General features: G+C 32.7%; 3 protein-coding genes across 3 annotated transcripts; 2 read left to right on the forward strand and 1 right to left on the reverse strand.

Moving 5' to 3' along the window:
- Positions 1 to 31: 31 nt before the first annotated feature.
- Positions 32 to 10387, forward strand: LOC113399297 (uncharacterized protein). The gene is made up of 13 exons (XM_064217960.1): positions 32 to 531; positions 1458 to 1615; positions 2182 to 2341; positions 2826 to 2955; positions 3422 to 3708; positions 4034 to 4152; positions 4606 to 4731; positions 5389 to 5602; positions 5823 to 5928; positions 6429 to 6630; positions 8399 to 8498; positions 8586 to 8675; positions 8763 to 10387. Exons 1-13 carry the CDS (start codon positions 342 to 344, stop codon positions 9416 to 9418), a joined length of 2538 nt encoding a protein of 845 aa, XP_064074030.1. The 5' UTR covers positions 32 to 341; the 3' UTR covers positions 9419 to 10387.
- A 752-nt stretch (positions 10388 to 11139) lies between these two features.
- Positions 11140 to 13545, forward strand: LOC113399423 (tubulin--tyrosine ligase-like protein 12). Its single transcript, XM_026638558.2, has one exon. It carries the CDS (start codon positions 11243 to 11245, stop codon positions 13082 to 13084), a length of 1842 nt encoding a protein of 613 aa, XP_026494343.1. The 5' UTR covers positions 11140 to 11242; the 3' UTR covers positions 13085 to 13545.
- Positions 13135 to 15211, reverse strand: LOC113399441 (zinc finger protein-like 1 homolog). The gene is made up of 6 exons (XM_026638584.1): positions 14957 to 15211; positions 14773 to 14884; positions 14490 to 14683; positions 13965 to 14196; positions 13560 to 13683; positions 13135 to 13451 (listed from the first exon to the last, which is right to left on the reverse strand). Exons 1-6 carry the CDS (start codon positions 15056 to 15058, stop codon positions 13268 to 13270), a joined length of 948 nt encoding a protein of 315 aa, XP_026494369.1. The 5' UTR covers positions 15059 to 15211; the 3' UTR covers positions 13135 to 13267.
- Positions 15212 to 15455: the final 244 nt, after the last annotated feature.

Consider the following 15455-nt stretch of genomic DNA (forward strand, 5'->3'; position numbering starts at 1 on the left):
TTTGAAGTGATAAACGTCAAAACTTTATAATCAGACAGACATGTGAGGCAAATGTAAATTTAATTTATCGTGATTGTATATTTAGGAGTAATAGCCTAGGACTAAACTATTACTACAGTTCAGTGACCTAATAAAATTATTTTAATCAACATTTCCCAAGTGTTACTTCATACTTGCGTGTAATTTGAACGCGTTCACGGTTTCATGTTTTATATACTTTTATCTGTTTTGGTTTTACCATATATTGGAACGTAAGATGTTTTTAAAAATAAAATACAGCTGATCGTCAAGTAGAGTGAAGTGTGTTCTATCCTGTGGAAAATGGTGGTTTTGTATTAAACATGGCGAATATAGCAAGTCCTTTACCTTATATTACTAAAAGAGAATATGGTCTTGTAAATAATTTGAAATCTCAATTATTTAATAAACGGCTGAATGCGGCTAAAAACTTGTATCGCCGTGATTTAGTGTGTCATTTTGGATGTGTAAATGCAATTGAATTTTCTAGCAATGGCGAGTTATTCGTATCAGGTAAGTTAGATTTTTTTACATCTTTCGTGCTTCCATAAATAATTAAATATTAAGTTTTTTGATAAGCGTATGGCTATACTTTTAATGTGAATACTATTATAATTGTTTTAACTATTTGTTTTTCTTTTATCAATATCGATAACAACTGGTGGGTGTGTGAAGGAAAACATTTGTCTATATTTAATAACATACGTATTATATGTAAATACAATAGAGTAAATATTTAATTATAAATTCACCGAATCGGATTTTAAATAATGAAAACAGCAAGTAAATTCAATTTATTAAATAGTAATAAAAAGTATTCCAATTAAAATTTTCATTTTAATAAATATCAACAAATTGGTCTTTTTAAAAATGTAGGACCTGTAGGTAAAAGTAGCCAAAACAATAACCCTAGAGTACTCTTTTTTTCAATGAATGATCATTTCTGTGCATTTTATTATTATTTGACATAATTTCTTGAAATGTAGTTATAACACTTTTAAAAGTGGTAAACTGACGTCTTTGAGTAAAATATTTTCAATCAACATCTAGTATATATTGGTATAATTTATTTTTCTTTCTTTTACTCAAGTTGATGACTGAAGAACGAAAGGTACTGCTTAGGCATATATACAATGGTATAGTAGAAATGTCAGATATGTTTGTCTATATTTGTTTAGGAAACCACCCTAACATAAATAATAAACATAAAAGACAAATTACTTAGTTTTTAGGGGTATAATATCAGGTTGCGGCTTTATACAGTAAAACAAATGAATATTGTAAAATATGATTCAAAAGTGCTTGTAAGAAGCTATTTTATAAAGTATTATTTGGTTTGATTTAAAAAAGTAAGGTGCACAGTTTTAAGGCAGATATTCTTATTCTTCTCTTACATTTACTGAATATTTATGCATATGATGCTGTTTATCTTTTTCCAGGTGGAGATGACAGGCGGGTGATGGTCTGGCAATTTGGACAGGCCATTCTAGAACATGGAAAGCCTGAACCAATGAAAGCATTACATCAATCAAATATATTCTGCCTGGGTGTCACATCAGATAACCAAAAGATATATTCAGGAGGAAATGATGATATTGTAAGTTATCAAATTTATTTATTGTATGATGAATTCATATTTTTTAGAAAAATATAAATTATCAATAATATTTAAAAGGCATATAATAAAAAAATATGTTTTTTTCTTGATTATATTCCCTTTTTATCCTCCTCCTGCTAAATTTGGCCAAGGCATCATTCTCAATAGAAAAAAGGGTGTGTGTGTACCAATTTACCCCTCAGTGCTAACTGCACTGAGCGTGCAGTTAGCACTGAGGGGTATATTCAAGTTCAATAATTATTCCTTCACTCTCATAATCTGACAAAAGGAGAAGGAATCACTTGTATATTGAATACTAAATACATATTTATATTTCAAATATGTATTTTGCAAAATATAGTTAAAAATACTGTTTTTTATGTTCTATACATTCATATTTCAAATATACATGGATATATTTTGTGTTTCGTATTTTATTTACAACCATTAGGTACCCTATGTAAATTTCTGTAATTCTAACAAAGTTTCATGATGATATAAAGTCTAAATATAACATAAAGTCACTTTAGCATTTATAATATTAGTTAAGATATTTCTTCTGACAGGTAATAGTCCATGATGTAGAAAGCAAGCATCCGGTAGAGGTTTTACAACATCAGCGAGCTGTGTGCAGTCTGAGCATTGACCCTTTTAATGAACGAGTAGTCACTACTGCTGGAAATGATGGGAGGTTGCTACTGTTTGACACCAGGCAGTCTGTACATGGTATGTTTTTACTGTTAATAATTATCATCTGTTTATCTTACTAAAAGTTGTAGATGTTCATAGATGTCTATGGTGTTTGTAATGGTGGTATTCATAAAATTACATGTGACCAGTATATTTCCAAAGAAAAGTATAATAAGAAAAATTGTAGTAAATATTTTTAAATTAACCAAAAACATAAATGATTTGTTACTTCATTTTAATAAGTAGTTTTAGTTTTTGAAATGATTATTATCAAAGACAGATTAACTCATAGCAACCGATGATGCAATAGGCAATTAATCAGTTGTCAATATTCTGTCAGGTTAGGTAATATGACTTTTTTCAACTAGCTGCTGTTTGGTCAATCGTTTTAAATTTAATTATGAATTTCTTTATTTTTATAAATAAAATTTTATATAAAAAAAAAAGAAATCTCCATAATTTTATTTAACATGCAATATTAATATATATTTATTTATATTTAATTAATAAATATTTGCAGAATCACTAGTGATATCACGCAGTCGGAGAGCATTTCATGGTGTAATGTTTCACCCGCAACAAGTTGGAATGCTTGTATCCGCCAATGCAAGAGACGGCGTTGCACTATGGGACCTAAGATCTCCTAAACAGTGAGTGTTGGTGTTACTATGATGTACAAAGACTATTATTACCCATGTCTAGTAATGGTCGTAAAATTTTTGTTAAGTAAAACTAGCTCCCTCCACACCAGGAGCCTAATGTGGTTTCCATTGCGAAGAAAAAAGTGGTTAGCTTAGCTGCAGATTTAGTCAAACTTAACACCCTGGGATCTATTACACCCCGGACCAAGCCAGTCCAGATGGTATTATTTATGTATGTCTGCTCGTACATACCACATCTACCCATCAAGATAGATGATGAAACCCAAATGTTATATAGTTGCCTAAATGTTTTGGATATAGGCTATGTGTACTATAATGCGTTAAAATCTACTATTTGCTCTTATAAACTTCTAGCATCTGTGGAATGATTAACGAGTCCTGAATAATTGAATAAACTTCTCACTAATTATTTTGTGTAATTTAAAAACCAAATATTTTTCGCGTGTATGTATAGTCCCGTGATCCGCTACGTGGGCAACAGTGGCTCCTGCCAGAACAGTATGAGCGTCCGCATCAACCAAACCGGCACGCATGTGCTCGCCCTGCGGCGGCGCCTGCCCCCCGTGCTGTATGCCGTGCACTCCCCGGAGCCGGTGGCCGAGTTCTACCACCAGGATTACTACAACTCGTGTACGATGAAGAGTTGCTGTTTCGCGGGGAGGGGTGATCAGTTCGTGTTATCGGGATCTGATGATTTCAACCTGTACATGTGGAAAATACCAGATACGGGAGGCGGTGTTGGTGAGTGGGCATTGACATTTCTCAATATATCTGTTTAATAGAAAAGATATTATTTCACTTGTCTGGAAACAGTTTTTTAACAATAGAAGCGCGAGAAGTGGCCGCTCTTAGGCAAATTTTATTTTACAATAATTTGAAATCGAGATATATTTTTATTTTATATTTCTTTTCGTTTAATAAAGGATAAGTTTGAGTTTGTAATTATGAGTAATTCTTTTGCAAAAAATATAAAATGAACAATCAGGCTTAGAACTAAGACAAATTTAAGTATATATTTTATATTAAGACAAATGTGTGTGCTATAGGGTTAAATATTTTTTATCAGATTTGGTGGTTGAGCCGCCACACATTGTTTTGTACGGACATCGGTCAATCGTGAATCAAGTTCGGTACAACTCGAATTATTGTCTCATCGCGTCATCGGGAGTGGAGAAAATTATAAAGGTCAAAAGCATTTAAACTTCATTAACTAACTTAATGTATGATAAAGTTTAAATAAAATATATATTAATTTCTTCTTAAGTCAAATTAAATTATTTTCAGAGCAAACGTAATATATATTGATATAAAACCATTTTATTCAATTCTTTAACATGCTATTATAATGGTTTTATAAGGGACAATGTCAAAAATCCTTTCAGTAATCGACTATGGATAGGAAGAACCAATATTGGTTGTTTTATAAAACTTACATGCCTTTTTGCATAATATTGTCGGTATTAGAAATCCTTATGCCGTTTTAAATTAAATAATTTTATTATTCTTTAAATATTTTGGCAAGTGGCAATACTGAAAAATGTACTTATTATTAAGTATTGCCATTTACATTCGTATTATTGATGGATATGTTCTACGTAAACTTTTCGATGTGTAATATAAAGAACAATGATGTAACAGATCTGGTCTGCGCTGGAGTACCCGCAGATGCGTGGCGCTCTGTTGGAGGAGGCCCAGGGTTCTGACAACCCGCGCGAGATATACAGCCACGAAGATTACGTTTCGCTCGTCCATCACAGTGGACAGGTTTGTCGTTTTAAATATAATTAGCAACATAATATTTTTCTCATTTCACTTATCTGTATTCTAGTAATATTAAACAGTAATATATAGTGTTATATATATTTTTTAATTTGGTAATTTCAAGTATGTTGATCCTAAGCAGTTGTCATTTGAAAAAATAAATTGCTCTACGACGGCCCATTTATCGCAAAAGATTATAAAGTATGTAATGAAATTCCACAGCCCATTTCATATTTATCAATAAATGTTTAAAACTGATGTTCAAAAAAATTGTCAATACATAAATATATATGATTAATAAATTTTCATTTTTTTCATTCTTGAGGGGGTCTTGTCGCTTGATTTTAAATTCCGAACCGGTAGCGTAGATCTATTTATTCGACGGCTCGCTCCTCTACGTGTAATTAATTAATTTTTACTCGTTTAATCTACTTTGTATTTTTTTTGCTGACGTTACTCATAGAAATACACACATAATACATGCCTCAGACACACTGTCGTCTTGTAGGCACACGTCACTCAATCGTACTAATGCACACCGAGACTAATTTATACAATAAATAATTAATCATGTAAAATGACGATTCAGTTGCTTAAAAGAGCCTTGTTGACTTAAATATGTTTTGATTTAGAGACTTAATGTTTAATTTTTGTTGACAGTATCTATCCCACAACTATGCTGAACAATCGACAAGCGAGGATCCACGCATGATGGCGTTCTTCGATTCATTAGTTCAGCGGGAATTGGAGTGTCTCGCTGAGGAAACGGATTCCCTGGACGAATCCAGTTCTGGTTCAGTAAACGGGAACGTTTCCGATACGAGTGATAGCGATCACATCGTAGCAGACTTCTTGCCCTTACCATCTAAAAGAGGTTAGTGCAGGCAGTGACTGCCTTTTTTCTGTTGCAAAGGGCGAAGGTATTGCACTATACAGCCTCGTCTTCAGTGTTTACTTTAAGAATATTTCATACAAACCATGGTAAAATCGGAAAAATTGGTTTTCTCAAAGGTAGAAACGGTAGTTAAAAAGTGGTAACTTGCAAAGATCAGATTTTTCAATAAAATATTTACGAGTAAAAAATATTTTTTCAGTAACTCCAAACGGGAGTCGAAGTCAACGGTGCCCAAATAGACTCGCGCGACTTGTCGCGTCGAGATATCCAAAGAACATCCGATCTCAAAAACGGGGTTCCCTTAGGTAATTAAATGTTGTCAAACCTTTAGTAAAAGTATTGGTAAATTTATAGCACAAAGGCACTTCCAATATTTCTTAATTTTGTCTCCGTGATATAGGTCAGCGGTTGGAAAATATATTTCCCTGTATAACGAATCTTTGGGGGGATGGGAGAGACACTACATTCACCAGGTGCTTGTTGTGCTTAAGGCGGGGCTGATACACATTCATGTAAATTCTTTATACTGATGCTCCAAATAGTTTTGGGATAAAACGCAGTTTTAACCATGTCAAAATCGGTGCCGTGGTTGTGCATCACATTCCTATAAAGCTTTTCTCAATCATTTTGAAGCCTGGGAAATTTAAGCTTTGATAGGATACACGAAACACTAATGTTCCTCAACTGATGATTGAGGACCTAGGATAGGATTGGTAGAAGTTAAGTTAAAAATTTGGAATCAAACGCACTGGAGCAGAGAGGCATAAATCATGTTGTCTTTATAATAAAGAAGTAATACTTACAGGCGAAACAAGCAGTCGCGCACGTGCATGAGCAAGTCGAGCGCGAAGGGCAAGCGCGCGGCGCCGAGACGCGCCCGCGGCCCGCGCCGCGCCCCGCCCCGCGCGCCGCCCCGCGCGCCCCCCGCCGCGCGCCGCTCCGCGCCCTCCAGCGAGCGCACCGACTCCGACGAGCCCGCGCACTGCCTCTACCGGAACACGGGCCGGGTCAGTACCGCTGGTCTCCATTGAATCGACTAGAAATCTTTTTAAGTTACACTTACTTAAGCTTTCACGGTGGCTCGATACGATACGATATATATAATTTTTACTATAAACATAATATTATGACAGTAAAAAACTATATAGTGAGGCCTTTCGACACCATTATACTTCATGTAATTATTATTAAACGTCGTCAATATAATGGACTGGACAGACAACAAGCATAAGCAACAAAAAAAACCATACCATACTTTTTTATAATATGTAAATATTTTGGACAATTTTTTTAGCCAACTTATCCTGACATGTTTGATCGTCAGTACCATTACATTACATATATGTATTATTATTATCGTACATACATGCATGACATTACCAATGTCATAGAGAATATATATATATATATATCTAGTTTACGCAGATGCAAGCTTTCCTGATCTGACCGAGGACCAACTGAACAAACTTGAGCGACTTCAAAATATTGCTATTCGATTTTGCCTACGAAAATATGACCATGTCTCCGAATATCGTTCACGACTCAAGTGGCTTCCTATACGTCTCCGCCGGAACCTGTATATTCTTTCCCTTCTGTACTGTGCGCTATTTAACTATAGTTTTCCTACGTATTTAAAGGAAAAATTTGAATTTCTTGGGGATCTTTCTTTACTAAGATCTAAGCGGTACCTAACAGTCAAAATGCCTGTTCACAAAACAAAATTCCTAAACAATTCGTTTACTGTACAGACCATAATGTTATGGAATGCCCTTCCGGTAGATATAAAAAAAGCTCCATCAATTTCAGCTTTTAAAAAAGCCGTTAAAAACTATTACCTAAATAATAATTTCGACGACTTTAATTAATTTCCTTTATATAACATTTTATTATCTTAAATATGTATTAGTGTATAATAGAGATATATATAATATATACATATTTATATAAGTATAAGTATTAGTGTTTAAATATTTTTGTATGTAAGTTTATGACTGCACCGCCTACGCCGTTGGTTCTAAAAATTTCTCTCAGATTGGGTTGTCTGGAAGAGATGGATAATTAGCCATAAGTCCGCCCATTGTACAAGACTCGTAATATCAACATTTATTTTTTATTTTTCGTTTTTGTATTTTACTAACTTTGTTTTACTTTTTTTTTCTGTATGTTTCTTTATTTCTGTTTGTGGTGTACAATGAAGTATATTTCATTCATTTCATTTCATTCATTAATATATTTTTATTTTTTCATGGCATTGGTTGGCGGACAAGCTTATGGGCCACCTGATGGTAAGTGGTCACCACCGCCTATAGACAAGGGCGCAGTAAGAAATATTAACCATTCCTTACATCACCTATGCGCCACCAATCTTGGGAACTAAGATGTTATGTCCCTTGTGCCTGTGATTACACTTCGTGATTACATTGTGCCTTCTAACCGGAACACAATAATACAGAGTACTGTTATTTGGCGGTAGAATATCTGATGAGTGGGTGGTACCTACCCAGACGGGCTTGCACAAAGCCCTATCACCAAGTAAAATAAACTTATATAAATAGATTATATGTATAAATCTATTCTAAAATTATATATCGATTTAGGTGAAATTTGGGGTAGAGATAGATAGAGTCCCTGGGAAGGACATAGGCTACTTTTTAAAATTCAACCCTTGAGAGAATAAAATGGGGCTTACGTTTCGTGTTCAAAAATTTCGTGCGGATAAAGCCGCAGTTTACAAGAATTTTAATATAAATAGATTTTTATTATATTTATTTTTAGATCATCCGGCCACTCAGAAGAAGAATGAACACCACGAGGAGTACAAAGAGGAAAAGTAAAGTCACTAGTTATAGGAAAGTTATGAATTTAAGAAATAATAGTAAGTTTATTAAATGACTTAAAATTTGATTTAAAGATCAACTTGACAATAATTTATCGTATCAAACTTAAAAATTATTTATTTCAGGTAATATGGCTCAAGATAGTAGTGATAACAATAATTTTTCCAACTTCGACAACTATGAAGATAATTTAGCTTTACCTAGCACAAGTACAGGTAATACTTTTAAAACACAGATGAAACCCATTACTTGATTAAGTTTTTATTTCCCATGTATCAATTCTAACCAAATATTTTGTACAGGTTATAGAGGCCAAAGCAATTCAGCACTATTTCGTATTGCCGAGGTAGATTCAGATGACGACCAGTCAGTTGGCAGTCGACCAATCTCGCCCAGTAATCAAAATGGCAATCAAAACATTCCTACGAATTTAATTAGCATCGTACCAACACCAATTAATGGCTCCCGAGATTCTCTCAGCGACTCATTAAGGGTTGGACCGCCAGAATCTGAGAGCAATAATTCATCTCCTGTCCATGAAAGTCGAACGCGAATGAATTTGAGGAGAGTTAGAAGAAACGGTAGACTCAGTATTCAACGTTCCGATTCAAGCGAGTCACCACCACCTAAAGATTATACGGAGAATAACTTCACAATAATGGATAGATTATCACCAAAGGTCGGATACAACAGGACTGTGGCGAGGCTAATGAATGAGACCAACGAAAGTGAATTCGAAAGCAATTGTAGCACCGAAAGCAGTTTGTGGCAGGCTCCAAACAATATTGGAACTCCTGACAGCGGTGTAGGCACCGTTGCGGGCAGCAGCACCAGGAACAACCAACCTCCAGCCGATGATGTGTCCGACGATCCAGAATATCAAGCGCACAAGTTCCGACAACGCGTTAAAAAGGCTCGTCGTAATTATAGGAATCACATGGATTCAGATTCAAATTGATCTAATTATAAAGATACACATATTCCATTTTATTATAAATTGAACAGATGGTAAATTAAAATATATAAAAGCAGTAAATGTCGTAAATATTATATTTTTTAAATTATTAAATGATCTATTTTTAATTTGTCAGTATTTTACATTTATCGGGCTTATAAGAGAAATAAAAATATATCCTTAACTTTGACATTAATTTACATATTGTTCAGCTTCTAATTAAATGGAGAATAGTTTTAAATTTATTTCCATGATATTTTAGTTGTTCTACTTTAAGTGGCGACTATCAACGACTGTAAATTTATATGTTGTGATTGTTAAGGATTTAATTTAAGTTAATATTCTATGGATGTTAGATTAGGGAATTCGCAACCATGCATATATTTTCAAACATGCTTAAACAATGTAAATAAAGTTAGCTATGAACAATATAATAACTAACAGTAATTTTACAAGTAATCACCCTTTTTGATTTTGTATGCCCAAATACAACCTTGTTATGTATTTATAAAATTTTGTAATATTTTCGCTATTTGAATACGATAAAATTGTGTACAAATGCTAGCGTTCTTAAAGGTTTAAGAGCAATCATATAAGCTATGTATATAAAGGCAGTCACTAAATATATAGCAATTATTAAGCCCCATTTCCATTCGTAGGGTTTCATGGTGAGATCCGACACAATGTATATTTGACTGACAATCTGCTTATACTTGTCGGTCCTGATAAACACCGTTGTCTAATGAGAACTGCTGGATATAAATTGTATGGCCAATACCTAACAAATGGGTATAGTCCTTACCAATACCCTACAATTATTTTGGAACACTAAGAGAGATATTTGGTTGCTTTTTTTGTATAGTTTATATTAAAAATATGTGATCTATTATTATTATATCAATTAATTAGACGTAAGATATTATAATATCAATGTTCCCTTAAATGGCTGTTAGCATATATCCATGCTGATAAAATACATTGACTTCAACTTAAATTTTGTTTAATAGTTTTATTCAGTAATTAAATCCTTTTCGTCCCCAATTTTAAGCAGATGAGAAAATATTGATTGTGATTACATGGCTGTAGGCAGTGTGGTGTAGGGGTAGCAGGATAGGTTGGACACAAAATAAATTTTCGTTAAAGATTCAAATTAGAAACCTATATTGATAATATGAATAAACTGAAATTCGTACAGGAATTTATATTTGATAAGAAATACATTACGTAAATTATTATTATTGAAATATTAAATAACCTTTGGTTACTAAATTGAACTAAACTTTACTTTGCATGTCAATAATATTTTTGTACAAGTTAATTATTATGAATGTCATCATTATTATTAATAATAATAGATATTTATTTTTATTGATCACCATATTTATAACATAAAAAAATCGTAAAATTATAAACTGATGACGGAGGGTTATGTCGGACATCTACCAACTAAAAAAACAACGGTGTTCCTTCTCTCTGCAAATAACGATTTTTCATTTGCGACCCCCCCGGCGGTCGTTCGTATTTCAACTCTTTCAAATTGCGTTCACTCTTCTTCGAATGCGAGCCAGGAACAACTCGTCACGTAGTCGAAGATTCCCCGCATCGATATTATATTATTTCGAATGAAAATGGATATCGATAATATCGATATTTGCATGGTATCGATATATCATTTCAACTCTGCAGTTTACAAACTACAAACAGTCAAACACACTACTACACATTACACTAGACACTTGTACACTTTGACATTTAATGAAGTTATTTATCGTGCTCAGTTCTGAACTTTAAATTTACGAAGTTATTTTAATTAAAACTTTAAAGAAAATGGATGGAATAGCCAGTTATAGTGCATTTTTAGCAGCTCATAAACCGCAACTTGTTTTATCTGGTGTTCCAGAACATTTCTGGGCGATCTTATGTAAAAAAATTAAAGATCAAATATTTGACTCCGGTTCAGCATTTCAATTGGTAAAAATTGATTATGATGAAGATGAAAGGGCACCCTATGATCCTCTATGGAGTGTCATGGCAGTCCGAGATATAGATCGAACAAATTCTAGTCATATTTATCTTATTGATCACGCGTGGACATTTAAGATAAATAGCATTCGAAATAACCTAAGAAATGTACCGGTGCTTTTAGAAAGAATGTGTAACCTTATACAAGCAACCTCCCAAACCACTGAAGGCAAAATCAACGAAGTTTGTCAAAAGATATGGAAATATGCGAATACTTACGCTATCGAAAGTGAAGAGCTATCAGTTGAAGATAGGGTACCAGTGTGGTATGTAATGGATGAATTGGGTTCAGGGATTACACATTCAGATAATCCAAATTTTCGTATAGTTCCATTTATGTATATACCAGAACAACTGACATACACATTGCTTTTTCCAATTGAAAATGTTGAAGAAGGTGATATTATCACAAGAAACTTTGTAGAAGGGCATTATACTGACTCGCTTCAAAGAGAAGCTATGCTTATACCTTGGAGCTATTATGAACATTTTGATGATGATTTTAACCAAGAAGAGCCTGATGCAAATTATTTTTTGGAAGGGCATATAGTGGAATCGCTACCAGAGTTAGAATTGTTAAATGAAAATAAACAAAACACTGCTACACTAAAAGTTTTTTCTGAGTATGAATTCATTAACCAACATTTGACTGCTCCTGGATTTGAAATAGTTGACAATGAAAATGATGCTGATATTCTTTGGTATACTAATCATTTTAAAACCTTTAAGGAATTGAGTGCCACTCCTCATAAATTTGTAAATCAATTCCCCTTTGAGTATGTGATAACAATTAAGGACCTTTTAGCTATAGTAGCGAGGCGAGGTCAGAAAAAACTTAATCTTGATGAGAATAACCTTGAAACATTACCAGCTTGGCTCCCCACAACTTTTAACATGAAAACAGAATTACCTAAATTAATTGCATATTATATACAGAGGCAGAAGCAAGGATTAGACAATCACTGGATATGTAAGCCATATAACTTAGCTCGAGGCTTAGATACTTATATTTCTGACAATTTAGATTTTTTATGCCGTCTACCAATGTCTGGCCCTAAGGTTGCACAGAAGTATATAGAAAACCCAGTATTATTTGAAAGGCAAGATGTTGGACTAGTAAAATTTGATGTACGCTATGTGATTTTACTAAAATCAGTAAATCCTACTGTACTTTATGTTTATAATAATTTCTTCCTTAGACTTTCTAATAAAGAATTTACACTTGATAATTTTGATGATTATGAAAAACATTTCACTGTCATGAATTACAGCGAAGGTGTCCCACTGTTTAAATTATTATGTGAAGATTTCAAAGCAGCTTGGTTGGAACAGTATGCCAATTATAACTGGGCTGAAGTAGAAAAGTCAATATTTAAAATGTTTTCAGAATTATTTACTGCAGCCACTGCAAAAGATGCTCCCTGTGGCGTTGCAAAAAGTCCACAATCAAGAGCTCTATATGCTGCAGATATTATGCTCAGTTGGAATGAAAATGACAAAGATAAATTCATACAGCCTAAATTATTGGAAGTAAACTGGATGCCAGATTGTCGCAGAGCTTGTGAATATTATCCAGATTTCTATAATGATATCTTTTCAGTTATGTTTCTGGATAAGGAAGTGAATACCTGTACTAAGATTTTGTAAAACTAGCAAATGGCTTATGCTCTCTATTTATTAATTGAAATGACCATCAGTAAATATTTTAATCAATTTTATTAGTTATTTCACAGAGGACAACAATTATAATTGTATCACTAAAGATTGCTTGATTTCATAAATATAAATTAAATATAATATTACTTGCAATATTTTAATTAAATACAATGATTAGTTTTTCTGTAGTATTCTCTTGTCACTATCTTGAATGGAGCCAAAAGGACTGTCAATGTCAACATCTCTATGGCTAAGAAGCAATAAAATGGTAACCAAGGCGATAAGGACAAATAACATGATCCAATATCTCTTATAAATGCCTCCTGCTCTTCTGACCCGAGAGGGCGGTAGAGAGTTCCTGTGAAGCAAAAATATTATATATTCTTATACATGTTATGTAGATGTTTGTTACATTGTTATTATTAAATATTCAAACATTTAAATATGGAAAATTTGTTTTACTTACTTCCACCACCTGCTTATCCAGGCAAATGTTGATTTTTGCTTATATTTATTTTCATCATGATCGAAATTAAGCAATGGTTTAGACTGATTTAGGGTTTTAAAACCTTTTCTTGAAGTTTGACCTCCTTAAATTTAAGAATAATTAAAATTATATAATTAATCTAAAGTGTTGATCTACTGTATAATATGATTTGTATATATATGCATTTTTGAAATACTGAATTATTGTTTGATACAAGATTCTGAGTTCAAATAAAAAAAATTATATCACATGGGATAAAACACTTATTACATAGTCAATCTTTACATGAAAATTTTCTTTTAAATAATATTCTTTTTTTTTCTAATTTAGTTAATAATACTATTTTTAACTAAATTTCTAATTTAGTTAATAATACAAAGATACCTTGCAAGCTATCATTTCTTTTGAGGGATGTATTATCATACATATTGATAAGGTCATCGGGTATTTGAACAATGGAATGTGGTGTGCTGGCAGCTGATCTGTTAGTTGACTCATCATCACTTGCCCCAACTGGAGTCCCTCTTTGATTCTCAACTGTTTGAAAGAACTGATTTTGATTTGGTGACTGGCTACGTCTACCAGCTGCCCCTTTCAAATCTTGATCTTCTGAAAGCTAGGATATTTATCTATCTTAAATCACATGTATTGAATAATAACTAAAAATATAACAATTATGTTTGTGTACCAGACACAGTATAGCAATTGCTGATAAAAAAAATTAATACAAATAATCCATGTTACCTTGATTTTATAATTTACAATTTCTTTAGAAATCTGAAGATATTTTTCATCATAACAATAAATCTAAATTAGTTTAATTTATTTAGTTTATTTTGAAATCCCTATTAATTAAAACACTTCAATCGAATTCCAAAAACAAAAGTTTTCATAATTCTATTAACCTACCAGGGGGAGTCCCAGACCAGCTCTAGCCCAGTTGACACCAGCTAAACTTTCTCTAAGCACATCTGCTACAGGCGATACAAGATTGGGTGGAGGAAAGACAGGTGTTGCACAGGAAGGACACAGGTATCCAGCCGGCGCCGTTGTACGCGGTAATGCACGGTATCGAGACTCTGCACACTCCCAATGGAATACATCTAGAAAAATTACATTTTGTAACGGGTAATTTGATTTATGTCCGAGTTTGATTAATAGTTTGTATAAAATTTAAGCCAAGTAAACTTACGATAACAAGTTAAGCGTATACACTCTCCTTCAGATAAACTTTTTGTGCATATTTCACAAATTGGATTATAATCACTATCTTGTAACCATTGAAGATACGATTGTATAATACACTGAAATCATAGTTTAATATTATAATTTATACTTAAAAATATTTGAATAAAATACTAAAGCTTTTAATGTACCTTCGGGTGGTTCGTCACCATACAATATTCACAAACATTTACACGATGTTCGAAGCAAAATTGATTGGTTACTCTTCTTTTTGGACATTTGCAAAGTCCCATTATAACTTTTTAAGTATTACATGAAGTAATATCAATATTAAGTTTATGTAAATAGATTAATTTATACGAATTACTAAGATTTAATATACTATTGATAACTTGCAATCTGTCAAGTTGTCAGCCACGTAAATCAAATGTCAACAATCCAAGATGCAAAAATCTTCAATATTCTAATTATTACGAATTCTCTAAAAATTCATATAAGAATTTTAGTAAATTAACCGATTAAAATGTATCTAAATTTCAATCTTTATCAATTAAGCATTCAATAACCCCCTAAATAACTGCTATTTATTTGTTTTTGAACTAATTATATTACAATACATGAAGTTGTGTTTAAAATAATGATAATGATATTATTCTCAATATTCCTTTATTTAAAATGATTAAGTGTACT

Source organism: Vanessa tameamea, chromosome 19 (assembly GCF_037043105.1).
Source record: "Vanessa tameamea isolate UH-Manoa-2023 chromosome 19, ilVanTame1 primary haplotype, whole genome shotgun sequence".
NCBI lineage: Eukaryota > Metazoa > Arthropoda > Insecta > Lepidoptera > Nymphalidae > Vanessa > Vanessa tameamea.